The sequence below is a fragment of the Mizuhopecten yessoensis genome, unplaced genomic scaffold, assembly GCF_002113885.1.
Source record: "Mizuhopecten yessoensis strain PY_sf001 unplaced genomic scaffold, ASM211388v2 scaffold6863, whole genome shotgun sequence".
NCBI lineage: Eukaryota > Metazoa > Mollusca > Bivalvia > Pectinida > Pectinidae > Mizuhopecten > Mizuhopecten yessoensis.
In genome coordinates this window covers 1089608-1108516 of record NW_018406762.1, presented here as the reverse complement: position 1 = coordinate 1108516, position 18909 = coordinate 1089608, and the positions used below count along the sequence as shown (strand labels likewise).

At 36.0% G+C, this 18909-nt stretch overlaps 2 protein-coding genes across 5 annotated transcripts in view; both read left to right on the top strand.

Moving 5' to 3' along the window:
* Window positions 1-4001, top strand: part of LOC110452756 (membrane progestin receptor gamma-A-like) — a 31568-nt gene extending 27567 nt beyond the window's left edge. For all 4 annotated transcript variants that reach the window (XM_021501419.1, XM_021501421.1, XM_021501422.1 and 1 more), the window contains exon 2: window positions 1711-4001. In XM_021501419.1, the coding sequence (XP_021357094.1) occupies window positions 1732-2712 (981 nt within the window). In that variant the 5' untranslated portion in view covers window positions 1711-1731 and the 3' untranslated portion in view covers window positions 2713-4001. The remainder of the gene's footprint in view (window positions 1-1710) is intronic.
* A 9321-nt stretch (window positions 4002-13322) lies between these two features.
* The window catches only part of LOC110452752 (serine hydroxymethyltransferase, mitochondrial-like), a 23540-nt gene continuing 17953 nt past the window's right edge, over window positions 13323-18909 (top strand). The window contains exon 1 of the mRNA XM_021501415.1: window positions 13323-13396. Coding sequence (XP_021357090.1) covers window positions 13361-13396 — 36 coding nt within the window. The 5' untranslated portion in view covers window positions 13323-13360. The remainder of the gene's footprint in view (window positions 13397-18909) is intronic.

Here is an 18909-nt window from a genome sequence, read left to right as displayed (position 1 = left end):
TGCTTGTGGTTGACAAAAAAACTTCCCGCATCGTCATATGATAATGTTAAGGTAAGATGTTTCTAGATGATAAAGTGTCGAAGGGATATAATTAACTTTCACAAATCACAGGTATGATGTGTAAGTAAACACATATACTTAAGGGATATAACTCTAGCATATATCACAGTTATTAGGGCCTCGTATCGGAGATACGGGTGCCCTATAGTAATCACTCTGTCTGTCCGTCCACAAATTATGTTCCTGGCTGATAACTTTGGTATTTATTGACAGATGTACATAAAACTTGGTCAAGATGTTCAATTCACAAAAATACACATTGAGGTAACAAGTCAAGGTCAAGGTCATTAGGTTCAAAGGTCAAGGTCAAATTTTTACATCTTTACACTGATGAACATTTTGTTATGATATCAAGATGCAAAGTTGGTCGGAATTAAAGAATAAGTCAACTGACCAAAGATCATGGTCACTGGGTTAATGGTCAAGGTCATTTGGGTCCAAAGGTAAAAGACAAAGTGGATCTCTGACTTTGACCCTGGCTCTTGATGGAGGAGGTATATAAGGTGAAATAAAACAAATCAAAGCTGACAAATGAGTATTGCACCGGTATTTACATTTCTGTTAGCCCAGCAAATATGGAGGTGGAAGGAAACAAGACTCGCATCATAGTACATGGAAAATGTAATATTTTGCTTCCTTGTGATTTTTTTTGAAGTCCAAATGTCAAACGTCAAGCTCAGCTATATGGGCAGATTGCTTCTTGATGATTATGGGGGATATATTGCCACAAGAAGGGGCCCTTACTGACCTGTCAGTGTTCTAGTAACATGTAAGGCATGGAACACAAATCACAGGCATAACTTGTGAACCATGATTGCCAACTTTATGAAATTTCCATAGGGATATTCCGAATACTTAAAATTAAAACCCTAATGAAATGTGTAAAGATACCGCCAAGGGAAAAATATTCTGCATGCTCAAAATAAAAACCTAATAAAAACAGTGTGTATATACCCCCAAGTGAAAAAATAACACTTTAAAATGACATCTTTTGGAAATGTTCAACTGTACAGGGTCCAAAATCGGAAGTCTCCCTCCAAAAAAGAAAGAATTGGCAAGTGTGACACAACGCTTACGGGAGACGATTAAAAACAAATGGAGAAATAATGTGTGAGGAAAAAATAACCTCAAATTGTTGAAAACCTGTACATATAGACTTATCTTGAGTAGAATTTAGTACAAGAAGAATTTAAAAACATATATTATAAATCATATGTGGTCTGGGATGAAAAACAGCATCTGTAGCCAGAATACTTGCTTTGTAAAAATACTGTACCAGTAGTATTGTAGTGCAGTAATAGATATTACCGGTATATGTTGAGTTATTTAAAACCCTATCATGTCATTATTATGATGATAAATCATCCCCTTTACAAAAATAGGAAATGTAGTATATAACTGTTCACAAACTAAGTGTTCTGATTTTGTGATCTGTGATTTACCTCAGATAGACCTCAGAAAAGAGGATATTGAATTTATCCTGTAGGTACCAAGGTACATAAGAAATGAACAGACTGAATTCCTGACAGTCCTTGGTTAAATGCTGCTGATATAAAGATATGAAGGTTGATAAAATTCTTTGAAATCAGTCCTTCTGATATACCCGCTACTCAATGAAAAATGTGAAGAATTCTGTTTGTGTATTTTCAGGTATCTACTACCTACATCAGTATGTCTTCCAGGGGATTGAGTGGACCAATCTACACCGTCCATCAGGTGCCGGAACATTTCCATGAACACTTTATCATCCGTGGCTACCGCCACCCCAACAGCACGGCAAAACAATGCCTTCTCAGTGTATTTGACGCCACCAACGAAACTTTGAACTTTTGGACACATTTTCTACCGTCTTGTTACTTTCTGTGGGTGCTAAAGGGTTTGTCGGAGACCCTGGACTTTAAAAATGATCCGTACACATGGCCGTTACTCGCATACATGTTTGGGGCTGTGATATTTCCCCTGGCCAGTGCCACTGCCCACACATTCAACACCATGTCGGATGAGATGCGACATTTTTGTTTTTTTCTGGACTACGGTGCTCTGAGCGTTTTCTCACTAGGTGGTGTTATTGCATATCGTGCTTACTCTTTTCCGTCGGCTTTCGTCGATACATGGTTCGGCCACAATTTTGTGCGAATTGCTACCATAAATTCCCTGGTTTCTATCATCTTCTCCTGTCAGACGAGGTTCATGAAGCTGAGCTTTTTTCGAACGTTTATACGACTCGGATCTTTTGGCTTCCCGTATCTGTACAATTCCCTCCCAATCATGTACCGACTGATGTTTTGTTCCCCGGAGGAATGTGCTTTACCTTCCCAGTACCAGCATGCCAGGCAGTTTATTTTCGCTTTTAGTGCTGCAGTCCTTTTCGCGACACACTTTCCGGAGCGATTTTATCCTGCTAAATTTGACATTTTCGGCCACAGCCACCAGTTATTCCATGTGGCCTCCATTCTAGGTACGATGGACCAGATGCAGGCCATTCTCCATGACATGGTGGACCGCCGCGCTCTTCTACAGGACAGTTGGTGGTTCCCATCGCTCAGCGACAGTGTCGGCGTCCTTGGTGCTGTTATGGCCATTAACGTGATCACCATTGGCCTGTTTTCTTTGAGATTAAGAAATTTTGTGAAATCAACGAAATCTTCGTGATGGTCATTCCAGCATGAATTGCTAAATCTGTCAAAAAAAATTGATGTGATCTACGTATTTACGTATAAATCCATTTGTCTATCTCAGATATTCCTTTTTGTATGATGTTAAGTTTTTATCTAATATTTGCATTTTGTACAAATTTAGATTGTGATATAATATCTTAAAACCCTGTTAACGCTAGTCTTTTCAGACTTTAAAAGAAATGTTGATTTCTCTACTACATAAACGTTCTACAAAGAACCAGGATAAATGATTTGATCAGCTTCCTTATTCTGGATCTCGTAAAAGATCTACGTTATACATATATTGTTGATAATTTGATGAAGAAATAATTGTTTTCCTTAACCCTTTCAACCCTATGTAACTTTAGTAAACTCTACCATGCATTGATCTGGATGAGTCCATTATGGTCTACAGTGGTGAAAGGATGCCTGTTCCAATGCAAGCAAAACATAAGATAACTCCACAGTATGTCTTCATATAAACTGTAACATCCTCTTTAACTTCTTACAGCTAAAACTGTCATAGGACCATACCATATGGTATGTTTGTTTTCAGAAAGAATTCTTCAAAACTAAAGCTATTTTCTAAAAAAAGTTTCGTTTTTTTCATTAATGGAACAGTGATCCCCAAACAGAAATATAAGCCATTGTTTGCATAAATTAAGAGTAAATATAAATTAGCATATTCTCTACTCTAATGTGTTAAAAATATTTATCGAAAAATATTTGATTTTAGTGAATTAATAGTTATAATAATGACAAGAAGCAGGGTGAAAGAAAATTTCTTCGCTAGAACAGCTGTATTGATAATGATCTTGAGAAGTTTCTCTGTTATTTTTTTTATTGTTTTCTGTTGTGTTAAGAAAATAGACTTTAAAAATCTGTTATTATAACTCCATCGTGTATATTCCTCTTGATTTTTTTTTTTTTATGCAGATTTCATTATTAGATCATGACAAAGCTACACGTTTTCCATGACAATACTCTCGTACATATCCATGACATTTGAATTTAACTTCACTCTATCAAATAATAAATGCACTTACCCGGTATCTGTATAAGCTGCTCCCGCCCCACCCACACCCCAAACACAACTTTTAAAGATGACCCCGTGAAAATATACCGGTGACCATTGCTTACCTCACTATCATCGCAAGCAGTTCTTTTAACCAGGTACTCTGTACCAGTACAAGGTCAGAGTTAGACTCAGTTTCCATCTGTTGCTGATACAAATGTATTTGTATATATTCCGTCTTTGCGTATTGCAGTTATCTTCTCTTGGGAGCAGGGATTGATTGTTACGTCATTGGTTTGTGTGAGAAAATTACGTCGTTTTCTCAAAAATGGATGACGTTACTCTCACAAACAAGTGACGTAACAATCAATACCTGCTTCCAAGAGAAGATAACTCTGCAATACGCAAAGACGGAATAGTATGGTCAGCAGTTGTTTCTTTGCCCGAACCTGACCTCTCTGTATTGGTGAGGAAACATACATTGTCCACTTACAAAATAGTTACCCTGACTGACAGGTGTCTCTGCCATCTATATGGGACTTTTGTCGAATAGAATTTTATTTTCGACTTTTCGTTTGAAAATGACTTTCTGAAATAATTAAATATAATTCTTTTTTTTTTTCTTTTTTTTTTCATTTCGGAAATGATTAGTTTTTCATGCTTTTTATTTTCTGCATTTTTTTTTCAGTAGTTTGTTTAAGCAATTAAGCAAGACATTAAAAGTCCTTCAAATCTTTTCAAAGTTTGCTTACATTGAGATGTTTAAACTTGCTAACATGAGGGGAAGGAGTATATGTCGGTCTTGAAACGCTGCAACATGTTTAATACGTACATTATTTGTGTATTAAGTAAAACTTTGATATTACATATTTCCAAACAGAGAAATCATAACATCGAAGATATTGTCATTACGATCAGTCCATACCGGTGAACTTATTTTTGTTGGAATTATTTGTTGTCAATTTCAGCAATTTCACAAATGTAACATTCCTGTGTTCTGTTCTGTTCATTTTTTAATTGTCATGGAAAGGACTGCTGCTGCAACGAGATGTTGTAACCCATTCACCCCTAAAGTCACACTTGAACCTTACCAAATCAAAGGCTGGGCAAGTCCAGTTTAAATATATAGGGGTGAATGAGTTAACAACACTGATATACATATGTAGTCATTTCTGTGTGGAATTTAAAATCTGAATCTGTATTGGTTTTTCCTATTCTTTTCAGGTGATTCCCCTATTTTTACTAGGGGAAAGATAATTCTGTCTTTCTCCTACCTAGGGAAAGGCAGCTTTCACATGCTATTAACTTTGAAAATGTTATGATCACATCATAAGATTGCAAAGCATAAACTTGGTAACATTATCAATTTTGTTACCAAGTGTATGTGCCCTTCATGAAGGCCTAGTGCAATGGGTTCACCATTTCAGCTGATAAATTACGGTTAGAATGTTTGGGAGAAAAATAATCCATCAATCATATGTGATACAGACAGAGAATCTCAATCCTAGAGACAAGATTTTAGAAATGTTCACTTCGAAAAAAAATCTTAAGCAAGTGTCATTATTTCTCTATCAACATCACACTGGAGTGACAGAATCTTTTTTTCTTCTAAAGTAGCCTCTTGGTTATACGTTTTGCCAAAATGTTATGCCTTAGCCTTCCTCAGGTGTATTTAGGATCGTATTGGTACTATAAAGTACATGTATGTATGCCACTTGTCCGTATCATGCAATCTTCTGTTTTGGCCTATTTACAAGCCATCATGTGATACACCAATACTACTCAACCAATATCAGATATAGTATCAAGGTGCCTTATCACTTGTCATCATGTAGCAAAAATCACTTTTTGTAATCTTCATCATAGAATATATGAATACCTATAATAACTGTTGGGCTTTTTTTTTTACTCAACTAGCAGTTAAGCTCACAGGAGTTATCCCCCTTTAATCATACTTTACATGTATGTGCAGATCTGAAGAAAAAAATGTTGATTCGAGAAAATAAGAAATAAATGGATGCAATAAAATAACCTGAAATTTGGCAAAAATGTGCAATAGTAAAATTGATTTTGTCGGATTCATTGACAATTAGATAGAATGGGTAAGAACAAAATATTTGTAGCATTTACAAATTAAGCTCTGAAAGTACGTAACTAGGTGGGCAAAACTTTGTTTTTACCATGTAAGGTTCCAAATTACAAATGTATTTGTTTACATGACGGGGTTTAATATATTAACAGTGCCTGTATGAAATTAGCCAAATAAATATCAGGGTATGCTGTAAAAAGTTGGATAGATTTGGAAAGTGGAAACATACATATATATATATTTTTATTGCCTGTCATGTAATATTTGAACAACGAGATCTGTTGATTTCCGAAGATAGATTCTGTATTTTCTACATAATTATACGTTAACATTCACAGTGCCTTTATCCTTACAGATAACTATGTAGCATATCTTGTTTTTACATGTATTTACATATCCAACCTATGACAATGCTGTTTAGTTTAAATAGATCTAAGATGTACATGATATATTTGTGTATACCGCTTCATTGTACAATGCTGTTATCATCTCTATGATAAATATGTTTTATATTTAATCATTCCTTACACTTCATAAAATATGTCTGAGATTCAATTTGTTGGTACACTCAATATTGTACCCTATGTTTATACATTTTCCTGTTAAAATATTGAAATTAACAGATATCCGTACCTGTCACCTGTTGGTATGAAAATTAATGGATATTTGACTTAAAACCGTTTTTTATATGGAATTAAGAGGTATCCATATAAGTTCCTGTTAAATCCATGTCTATTAACATTTGATGTAAAATTAATGGATATCCATTTCTATTCCAATTAAAAGTTGGTATAGCAGTCTAATTAATGGGTATCCTTTTCTATTCCTTTTAATATACTAGTAAAAATCAATGGGTATCCAATCCATTTCTATTCCAGTTGATATAAAGTAACTGGTGTCTATTTTGTTAAGCAGTTAATATGAAAATGAAATAAATAACAATATCCGTACATTATCAGGAAATTCTGCTGTAAAGTTGATAAACAGAGAATTTTAATCAGATTTATTCAAATTTCGTAAATGTAAACTTATACTTCATTAATTCTGTTGTTTACAGAAACAGGTTATTAGCGAAGCTTAAAACGTTCAAACAAAAACAGGATCTATTGAATGTACAAAAAACAAATTGCTCAAAAGAGACCTATGCTGAAAGTTAAATTTTTTAAATGGAAATTGATGAATACATTCAATACCATGAATAATCACTTTAAATCATGGTAATGATATTTACATATGAACAAACATTTCAATCATGTAAACGTTTTGATACAAGAAAAATCATTAAAAGGATTTTATGCATTTATGAGTGCTTATGTTAGATTTATGTATTGAGATATTATGTTTCGAGTATGAATAGTAAGCTCTCGACAAGTGTTTCTTAGCAATGATATTAAATTTTTTTTTTTACTCAAAGCAGAATTTTTATGAACTAAGGGAGATAACCAAACACACATGCAAAGCAACAAAAAATGTATTGTAGAACAAGTTTTATATTTATTTGTATAGTTGTCACCACTTTAAAGGTATAACCTGGTTCATTGTGTTCTACCTTAGAAGTGCCCTGGTTGCCTAGCAATTTTGAGAGAAAAAAATTGGAATGATTACAAAACCAGCCAAAGTTCTTCAAAAAATGGCCATTTTTAAGTGAGTTCGTTTTATTGTGAAGAGATATTCAGGATTCAGTCAGACCAAAAAATGAATGAAAGGTGCTTAGAGGGGATGGGTCACTGATTTGGATAAATACAATCTTTAAGTTTCCTGAATGTTATGTTATACTCAACTTGGTTATACTACAAATAAAGTTTTCATCACTGTGTGGTTGATATTTACACACACAAAAAACCCAGATCCATTGAAAATATTTATTGCTTCTAATATTTACCACAGATTCTGGTCATCATACGCCAGTGAAGCTTGGAATGTGCTGTGAATCCAAGAAACATTGAACCTATGCAAAGAGGTAACGAACGCAAAAAGAACAAAATGATAAGATTTAAATCACACCCATACACTTGTGCTGCTGTATAGTGGGTCAGGATACAAATGTATCCCGATCATTATATAATACATTAACAGTTAGTTTTGTGTTTAATACATTAACAGTTAGTTTTGTATTTATCTTGATTTTTTTTACCCGTTAAATTTACCAGATTTAGTTTTATATTCATTTTTTTTACCTTTGATGAGAAGTGATATCTACGTTTCCTCGGTTTTGTAAAATGTGTGTGCTCGTTTGACGGTTGACCAGTGGTCATCAGGCCTTGACCGTTCCATTTGTACATGAAATGGTGGGGGTCACAAAATTAAATTGCCATTCAAGATATTTTCTTTATGATTGGTTGATTATTTTGCCGTGGATGAAACTCATGTTATGTTAAATACCTGTTTATGTTTTCTTTACTTTAGAATTTGATAACAGATAATATTAAAAGAAACATTTTACTATTGATAATTTTATAATTTCCTTTTCCTAGATTTGAAAAAAAAATTAGTTCACATTCCCCCCCCCCCCCCCCCCCCCCCCCCCTGAACATATATATATCACATATTTGGAGAGAGAAAAAAAACTATGTTTGTATCAACAAGAAATTATGTGCCTTTTGAACAGACAACCAAAATCAGAAGATGATTATTTATTACGGAGAAATCTATTTACCCATGCGTATATCTTCCCTCTTACTGTCCAAAAGTTTGGAAAGGGAAATATCTATAAGACTAGAAAATAAAAAGTGCTATATTAAGTTTATTTTTGTACTGAAGAAATGGTGCCTTAATATTTCATGATATTTCTTGTGAAGTTTCAAGAGCAAAAAACCCAGTTGTTTAATACCAGATCAGCTTATCAAAATTGATGTTAAATTTTGATCTTGTATATCAACAAAAAATTTAAACCTATGTTACCTGCTCAGGTACCCAGAAGAAACAAATCAAAAAACACCACATACACAAACATTTCAATAATTTTCTCAAAAACCACATTTTGAAAGTTTGCTTGTTGACCCCTGCATTTTTAAACTGGACTTGCCCAGTCTTTGATTTGGTAAGGTTCAAATTTGACTTTAGGGGTGAATGGATTAAGCTAACCGGGTCTTGAACAATTGGGCTTAAATATTTAAATGTTTGACAGTTATATTTTATACACATATTTGTTAAAATGCAATTAATTCATCAATTATTAAAATAAAATTCATCACTATTTAATTTGATGAGTTGTTTTGTCTTTTTAGCCCACCATCATCTGATGGTGGGCTATTCAAATCACCCTGCGTCCGTGGTCCGTGGTCCGTCCGTTGTCCGGCGTCCATCCGTAAACAATTCTTTTTATCGGTATTTCTCAAGAAGTACCAGAGGGATCTTTCTCAAATTTTATATTTAGGTTCCCCCTGGTCCGTAGCTGTCCAAGGCAACTTTTGAGGCTGATCGGATAAACAACATGGCCGACAGGCAGACATCTTGGATTTTGATAGTGAAAGTTGTTATCGCTATTTCTCAACAAGTAACGGAGGGATCTTTCTCCAATTGTATATGTAGGTTCCCCTTGGTCCTTAGCTGTGCAGGGCAACTTTTGAGACTGATCGAATAAACAACATGGCCGACAGGCACTCATCTTGGATTTTGATATTGAAAGTTTGTTATCGCTGTTTCTCAACAAGTAACAGAGGGATCTTTCTCCACTTGTATATGTAGGTTCCCCTTGGTCCTAGCTGGTCAGGGCAACTTTTGAGACTGATCGAATAAACAACATGGCCGACAGGCAGCCATCTAGGATTTTGATAGTGAAAGTTGTTATCGCTATTTCTCAAGAAGTACCAGAGGGATCTTTCACAATTTTTTTTATGTGGGTTTCCATTGGTCCTTAGCTGTGCAGGGCAACTTTTGAGACTGATCGGATAAACAACATGGCCGACAGGCAGCCATCTTGGATTTTAATATTGATAGTTTGTTATCGCTATTTCTCGGGAAGTATCGGAGGGATCTTTCTCAAATTATATATGTAGGTTCCCCTTAGTCATTAGCTGTGCAGGGCAACTTTTGAGACTGATCGGATAAACAACATGGCCGACAGGCAGCCATCTTGGATTTTGATATTGAAAGTTTGTTNGAAAAGTCAAGATGCATGGCAGGAAATTTTACATGTAAACATTCCCAAAGAATCCTGGTGTAAGTTTTATTCAATTCCGAGATATATTACAGATGACACTAAACTTCAGAATTTTCAGTTCAAACTCTTTCATAGAATTCTATATACTAATACCAAATTAATGCAATGTAAATTGAGTGAAACAGAAAGATGCACATTCTGTGGTGTGGGAAGAGAAACATTAATACATTTATTATGGGAATGTTGTCATGTACAATCTCTTTGGTCATCCTTTATGTATCTCTTGAGGTCACAATATGAAATAGACTTAGCAAGAGACCCAGTAACCATGTTGTTTGGTATTTTTGAAACTGAAAATGAAAATGAAATAAATTTCTTGATTTTAATATTAAAATATTACATATATTTGTGCAAATTAAGGAGGAAAACCCCTACAATTACTGAATGGAAAACTTACATGTTTTTTTATAAAAAAGTAGAAGAGTGTGGACTTGATACATATTCAAATAAAAAAAAGATTATGGTAAATCAAAAATGGATTTTCATTGACAGAATGCTAAATATGGATACATGATTGTATTTTTTTTTTTTTTATACAATCTTCAGAGTTAAATCATTAATGAAAGATGTCAAAATTAATGTAGCAGTATGAATTTTTTATGTTCGTATTTGTTGTAATAAAGTTTTATAGATGCAAGTTCTGTTCAAAGATATAGATAACATACGTACAGTGGCCTTTCATTATTCTTACTGATATTACATATTTTTGTATGTTTTGAATGTGACAACAACAAAAAATGAATAAAAAAATAAATAAAAAATATCTCCCTATGTGTGTATGCCTGTGTGTGTGCTGGACTGTGCTTCCAACGGTATCATTTATAGTGCCACCTCACTTGAATGCTACAGCACTGATACTCATCCACCCCAGACCTCACCCCATAAATACTCCACCTGGGTTGTTGGACTTGTGTGGGTAGGAGAAAAACACTTTCTCTGAATATTCCATGCATACGGCGACTTCGTGGATCGAACCCCGGNATATATGTAGGTTCCCCTTAGTCATTAGCTGTGCAGGGCAACTTTTGAGACTGATCGGATAAACAACATGGGCGACAGGCAGCCATCTTGGATTTTAATATTGATAGTTTGTTATCGCTATTTCTCGGGAAGTATAGGAGGGATCTTTCTCAAATTATATATGTAGGTTCCCCTTAGTCATTAGCTGTGCAGGGCAACTTTTGAGACTGATCGGATAAACAACATGGTCGACAGGCAGCCATCTTGGATTTTGATAGTGAAAGTTGTTATCGCTATTTCTCAAGAAGTACCAAAGAAATGCCAAAGAAAAGTCAAGATGCATGGCAGGAAATTTTACATGTAAACANATGCATGATACATGAATCCCACATCGGTGTTTCATATTGGACATGTTTATCTTTCATACACAGAAGTTGGGAGAAAAACAAAGCAAATATACATCCTTAACAGTTGACTTAATTAAAGCAGTTAACATAATCTACAGTGAATATAACACAACTATGATTGGTAACAATTATGCAATGGTGGAGTTCAGAAAACTCAGTGTGGTCTCATGTGAGAGGAACAACATTCAGTATCAAAAGTACATGGGGTGTAATTTTACATTGACAAAATCAAATACGACCATGAGAATCTGTCCCCTATGACATTTCCCATCTAAATACTCAATGGACTTTAACTCATGCATCCCTGAAATTTCATAATGAACTATTCCAACCCTTGAATTGAATGTGTTCAAATGTGTCTTCAAGGGTCAATGAGTTAAAAGTACAAAAATACTGTGGAGTTACTTACCAACTCTCCCTATTCAGTAGGGAGACTCCCGATTAACGACCCTTAAATTTAGTATTTTTAACAAGTGAATTTGATAAACTTTTCCTATATTCTAAGATCTAATGATTTCACCTGAAAGAGCAGCTCAAAACATGGCATTTTAAAGGGTTATTTTGTGTCTATGGGGTATATAAATATGCTTTGTTTATGTTTTAATTTTGAACATGCAGAATCTCCCCCATAGAAATTTTAAAAGTTTGCAAGTATGAGTGGTCTCATGTGAGAGGAACAACATTCAGTATAAAAAGTCCATGAGGAGTAATTTTACATTGACAAAATCAAACAATATGACCATGAGAGTCTGCCGACCCTATGACATTTCTCACATCTAAATTAACTCAATGGACTTTAAAAGTACAAAAATGTCCTATTTGGATCCTATTATAATCTTGTGAAGGGAAATATCTGCACAAAAATATATACCTGAATATGTTTCTAACTTTTCTTTAAATTCAGAATAAAAATCTTGTGAAGTTTTGAGTACCTACCAGGTATTTATCTCTTCTGTCCTAAATAACCCATTAATTGAACTGTTTACAACCTATTAGAACTTTCAATCGACAACTTTTGAAAAACATTTCAAAATTGCTAAATTAACATTTTTTTCTATTTCATATATATCCCTGGTTTAAGCTCAGATGGTTTTGAAACCCAGAATGTTTTAGTTCCAGTTTTTTTCTTCTACATTTTGATTTTGATGATTTACTAGTAAAAAGATACAAGTCACTCTGATTCAAAACTTTTCCTGAATTTATCATTAAGCTAATGAACTTAGTACACATGAGTTCATGTAACTTACACCTGTATTTTGTCTCTCATTTCTATAAGATCTGTTTTTAACACCATGGACATTATAAATCCCAGGGTTATATATAGTATGTCTTGACATGAGAGAATTCTTTGAGACAATCATTGAAAATGTATTTTGTCAAGTAATTAGGCTCATTATTGTGTTATGTGATATATACACACTCGTACTAACGTAAGTGAAACAGGTGTCACAGATTTCTCAATTTCTTAATTATGATTAAGACTTTTCAGTCCAATTTATTGTCACAGGTAGATTTGGTCCAGTTTTGTCTAGTGATTTAGAGTCTAGCTGAAAATTGATGGGTAAATGGTAAATAACATTTTTATCATTTTTTGTAAGATCTTTGATGAACAATGCTGAGTTGGATAGCATCAAGAATCATGAAAAATAATATTCTTCATCACCAGGGACCTGAGCGTTTGTTACATCACGGAATTACTCAATTAGATGCCACCTTAAAGTCCATGATTACAGCTTTATTTATGTTCGGTAAAAATGGCACCCCAGTAATTAAAATATAACTGTAACAAGGTTTCAAGTCCCTGTGTCCTGGATAACATTTTAATTATCGTCTCAGTAGGTGATAACATAGTTAAAGGCTATACTTCTTTAAAACTTTATCATTATTTGCAGTAGTCAAGAAATGGCGCCAAAAATACGTACGTCATCGACTTTTCGGAACTTTTCTCGACTCTTCTAACCCGATCATTATTTCCAAGGTGAAGGTTATCGAAGAATTTCTTTTCCCAAGATGCTGTCGACAACTCGAGTTCAGGGAATCCTGGCTGTAAGTTTTCAAATTGTTGATTAATAAGTAAAATCATATAAATATTTCCTGCTTGAGGTTGAGCAGTGCATATGTTATCACAACTTTGCAATCGTTCGAATGCGCTTTCTATTTGGATTGATGCAAGTTGGAAAAATAACCACGTGAATTTTTCCTATCGTATCGAACGGTGACCTACATACGTTATTCGTTGTTAAGGAAAAAAAAGTACGTTTATGCAATACAAAGTTGTTTGATCATAACTGTTTGCCGGCCACGCTTTTATTTTATTTATCGCTTGTTTCATTACTAGGCAATATCGCCTGTTTGTGTAACCATGCCATTTTACCGGCAGCTATATCGGTCTCATTTGCATACCGGTGTAAACTGACTGCACATGGCATGATCATTTTCACATGGCGTTGAAAAGAAATGCTGTGAAGTAAGATATGTGATACATTTTAGCTTGAACGACCGATGAAGTATTTGGAATCATCCAATAGACCATAAAATGTACTTCTATACTATTGCAGGGTTAATTTATCCAAGCAAACTTTTCCAGAGCGTTTCAACATGCTATTTTTAGGCATTTGATTGACATGACCTTATTCAGTGTAATAAAAAAGGTCACGGGATATTCTTTTTATTTATAACTTTAGTGTATGTTTTGTAAGTCCAAAAACAAATGTTACGCTTTATGATGAGTTGTTGCCAGGCATTCTAAAAGAAAATCAGCCATGTTTAGTTCAAACTATTTTTTTTATTGATTTTTAGCTCACCTGGTCCAAAGGACCAAGGTGAGCTTATGCCATACCGTGGCGCGTCCGTCGTCCGTCCGTCAACAATTTCTTTAAACGACTTCTTCTTCTTAACCACTAATTGGAATTTACCTAAATTTGACTGGAAGCATCCTTAGGTGGTGGGGAATCAAAATTGTACAAATGGTGGGGCTGACCCCCCAGGGGGCTGAGGGGCGGGGCAAAAAGGGGGCAATTTGGCTATATTGCTTTAAGTGACTTCTTCTCTGGAACTAAGAGATGGATATCAACCATATTTGCCTGGAAGCATCCCTAGGTGGTGGAGATTCAAAATTGTACAAATGGTTGGGCTGACCCCCCAGGGGGCTGAGGGACGGGGCCAAAAAGGGGGCAATTTGGCTAGATTGCTATAAACGACTTCTTCTGTAGAACTATGCACTGGATATCAATCATATTTAATCAAAAGCATTCATGGGATGCAGGGATTCAAAATTGTACAAATGGTGTGGCTGACCCCCCAGGGGGCTGAGGGGCGGGGCCAAAAAGGGGGCAATTTGGCTAGATTGCTATAAACGACTTCTTCTGTAGAACTATGCACTGGATATCAATCATATTTAATCAAAAGCATTCATGGGAGGCAGGGATTCAAAATTGTACAAATGGTGGGGCTGACCCCCCGGGCTAAGGGGTGGGACCAAAAAAAGTTTATTGCCTGGAAATGGTTGAGATCCCCACCATATAACCACATATACAATTGCTGAGTATAAAGAGAAGAATGCACATTTGCTTCCAGGATGGCCCTAGGGTCTGGCCCCACCCTTGGAAACATAGTCCTTGGGCCATAACTTTAAAACGGCTGAGATCCCCACTCAAAAACTATATATACAAATGCTGGGCATAAAGAGACGAATGCAGTCACAATATTAGAATAGACCCTGGGGTCTGACCGAACCCCTAGGGACCTAGTTTCTTAGTCACAGCTTGGAAACAGTTGAGATCCCCACCCTATAACCATATAGACAATTGCCGATTACAAAGAGATGAATGCACATATGCTTCCAGGATGGCCTTGGGGACTGCCCCACCCTTGGAGACTTAACCCCTGGGTCATAACTTTGAAATGGTTAAGATCCCCACCCCAAAACTATATATACAATTGTTGGGCATAAAGAGACAAATGCAGTCATGATATTAGAATTGACCCCAGGGTTTGCCCCACCCTTGCAGACTTAACCCCTGGGTCATAACTTTGAAACGGTTGAAATCCCCACCCCAAAACTATATATACAAATGCTGGGCAAAAAGAGACAAATGCAGTCATGATATTAGAATTGATCCTGGGGTCTGGCCACAACCGTAGGGACCTAGTTTCTGCGTCACAGCTTGGAAACAGTTGAGATCCCCACCCCATAACCATACATAAAATTGCTGGGCATGAAAAATTGAATACAGATATATATGCTACAAGGATTGGCCTTGGGGTCTGGCATATTCCCTTGGATCTCATTTGGAGAATATTCTGCCATGATTGCTTAGATATCCAGGTGAGCGATACAGGCCCTATGGGCCTCTTGTTTTTATTTTTTTTATTAAAGCCTTTCACTCATTCACCCCTAAAGAGTAAAGACTTTGAACTCTTTTAACTTAAAGTTTGGAATAGTTCTTTATGAAATTTCAGGGGTGAGTCAAAAGACTGTTGTAGTAATGTAGTAATATTGTCCAAATCACAATAGTTTGACCAAGATCTACAAGACAGCCTCACATTGTACTCCACTTGACCTCGACGTCAGCGATATAGGCAATTTTTTTTAGTTTATCTGGACTTAAAGAATCAACGATGGGAAAGTGTTCCATTTTCAACCGGTTATACAATTTTGGCCATTTTTTTACCAGCTAAAATTTCTAAACAAAAAGTCATTTTTTTGATGATTTTATTTTTATGAAACAGTCCATACCTCTTTCGACTTGTAATCCGCTATAAATTTTCTTCATATTTTTTATTTTTTTTGCCTGGTTATCAAGGAAGATATAAATATTAACAATTTTGGACACAAGTTCTACCAATAGTGAGTGAAAATATCTTCAGTATACTTGATAAAAAGCTACCTTTTCATCAGTATAAATGCAGACCAGTGAAGCTTGTTCCTTCGTAATGGTGAAATTAGTACAAAATACTAACAAAAAAACATTGTTTGGTACAATTATAAGTAATTTACTTTATAAGGTTTCAACATGATTTTAAATAAGTGTCTGAAATTGTAGGTCCCAGGGCAGAAATAACGACAAACAAAGCCGAAATTATAACACCCCAAGTATTCTTGATTGTTTCAGACTGAATCACTATACATATATACATATGTATTTATAATACACGTAGGTAGATATTTTTTTTTTAGCAGGACATGACCAGGGATGTGTAGTGGACATCCACTACACATTCCTGACATGACAAAGAGTGATGTCCCTTTCATTTGACATATGAACGTTACATGTGTGACACCTGTACATATGTTTGGATCTTTTTACAGCAAAGGTGGTTAAAATATCAACACCTTCCGAATCCCCAATTTAAGTCATTTAGGGCTACAGCATTAAAATAGATGTTCTCAAGAGGAATAAATCAAAGTAAAATAAATGTCAAAATATAAAAAAATATGCTAAAAACATCAATAGCAAACAAAATGGTTGTTAAACATGGTATCTGATCTTTTTGCATCATCAATATCCCGGGGTTACGCTTACTTTTGCTTACTTTTGTTCTCTGCACCCCGGAATATGTCAAAGCAAAATTGAAGGCACACAGCTGGCTATTTGATTGGTCTCGGTTAAAAAAGCACCTGACCAATTGCTAGGCTGATTACTGTCTTTGAAGATTACAGAGGAGTGACACATGTCTTCAAAGCTATTCATTTTTAGCTCACCTGGTCCAAAGGACCAAAGGACCAGGGTGAGCTTATGCCGTACCGCAGCGTCCGTCGTCCGTCCGTCAACTTTTCCTTTAAAACGGTATTAGTCCTGAACGGCCAAGTAGATTTTGACTCAATTTGGTCTGGAGCATCCTTAGGCCAAGAGGACTCAATTTTGTATAAACGATGGGTCTGGCCCCCCAGGGGCCTGAGGGGTGGGGCCCAATAGGAGAAATAGAGGTAAAACCTTTAAAATCCTTCTCCTACCGTAGGAATGAAAGGATTTGTTCCATATTTGGTCTGGAGCATCCTTAGGGAAAGGGGAACACATTTTGTATAAATGATGGGTCTGGCCACCCTGGGGGCTGAGGGGCGGGGCCCGATAGGGGAAATATATCAAATTATTTAAAATCTTTCTTCTTCTGTAGGAATGAAAGGATTTGTTCCATATTTGGTCTGAAGCATCCTTGGGTGAAGGGGTAACAATTTTGAATAAACAGTGGGTCTGGCCCCCCAGGGGCCTGAGGGGTGGGGCCCAATAGAGGAAGCATAGCAAATTATTCTTTAAAATCCTTCTTTTTCTGTAGAAATGAATGGATTTGGTCCATATTGGGTCTGAAGCATTCTTGGGTGAAGGGGAACCAATTTTGTATAAACGATGGGTCTGGCCCCCCGTGGGGGCTGAGGGGCGGGGCCCAATAGGGGAAACATAGCAAATTATTCTTTAAAATCCTTCTTCTTCTGTAGGAATGAAAGGATTTAATTATGTCCATATTTGGTGTGGAGCATCCTTGGGTAAAGGGGAACTCATTTTGTATAAACGGTGGGTGTGGCCCCCTGGGACATGAGGGGCGGGGCCCAATAGGGGAAATAGAAGTAAAACCTTTATAATCCTTCTTCTACCATATGGATTAAGGGATTTTATCCTAATTTAGTCTTGAGCATCCTTGGACAAAAGGGACTCAATTTCGTATAAACAGCGAGTGTGGCCCCCCTGGGGGCAGAAGGGAGGGGCCCAATAGGGGAAACATAGCAAATTCTTCAAATACCTTCTTCTTCTGTACGAATGACAGGATTTTGTCCAAATTTGGTATGAAGCATCCTTGGGTGAAGAGGAACCAATTTTGTATAAACGGTGTGTCTAACCCCCCTGGAGGCAGAGAGTCGGGGCCCAGTAGGGGAAATAGAGGTAAAACCTTTAAAGGGGCATCACGGTGAAGTAACTTTATTTTTTGTCTTTTTTTCAAATACTACATAAACATATCAAGTGAGACTCCTTATGGAAAATAACGATCGGATTTGGCTGAAATAGATTCATAAAAATGATTAAATCTAAGAAAATCATCGGTATTTCTACCTGTCTGACCAACGTTTTGTTCAGGGATTTCCCTCTACTAGCGCATGCGCATAGCACACCATTTCTTTGTAAACAAAATGACTAGCCGTGTGAAGTAAGCGAAAGAAAAGTGTTGTACCGTGGCAGCTACGAAACGAAAAGATGCCAAATGGTCAAAAGATAGCGCAAAGAGTACGTTACGGAATCATTATTGCAGGTGGGCAGTATTCAAAGGAGAAAATAACTGCAGTAGCAGTTAGTACGGTGCATGCATTCTTCCGGATAGCCGGTTAAGCTGAAATGGAATCGACAGAAATGCTAGCGCTGTTTATGTTATGAATAAATATCTAAAACTATTAAGCTCGCTAATATCTTTGTCTGAGTTTGAACACAGATGAACTTAGTTCAATATGTTAATGGGCATGTTTTGGAGAGAGTAATTGTGTTTCTATAATTAAACAGTGGTTTATGCGTAAGGAAGGGATAAGTGACTGGTTAGTTTGATTTTGCCATGAGGCCCTCCAAGGGATAACT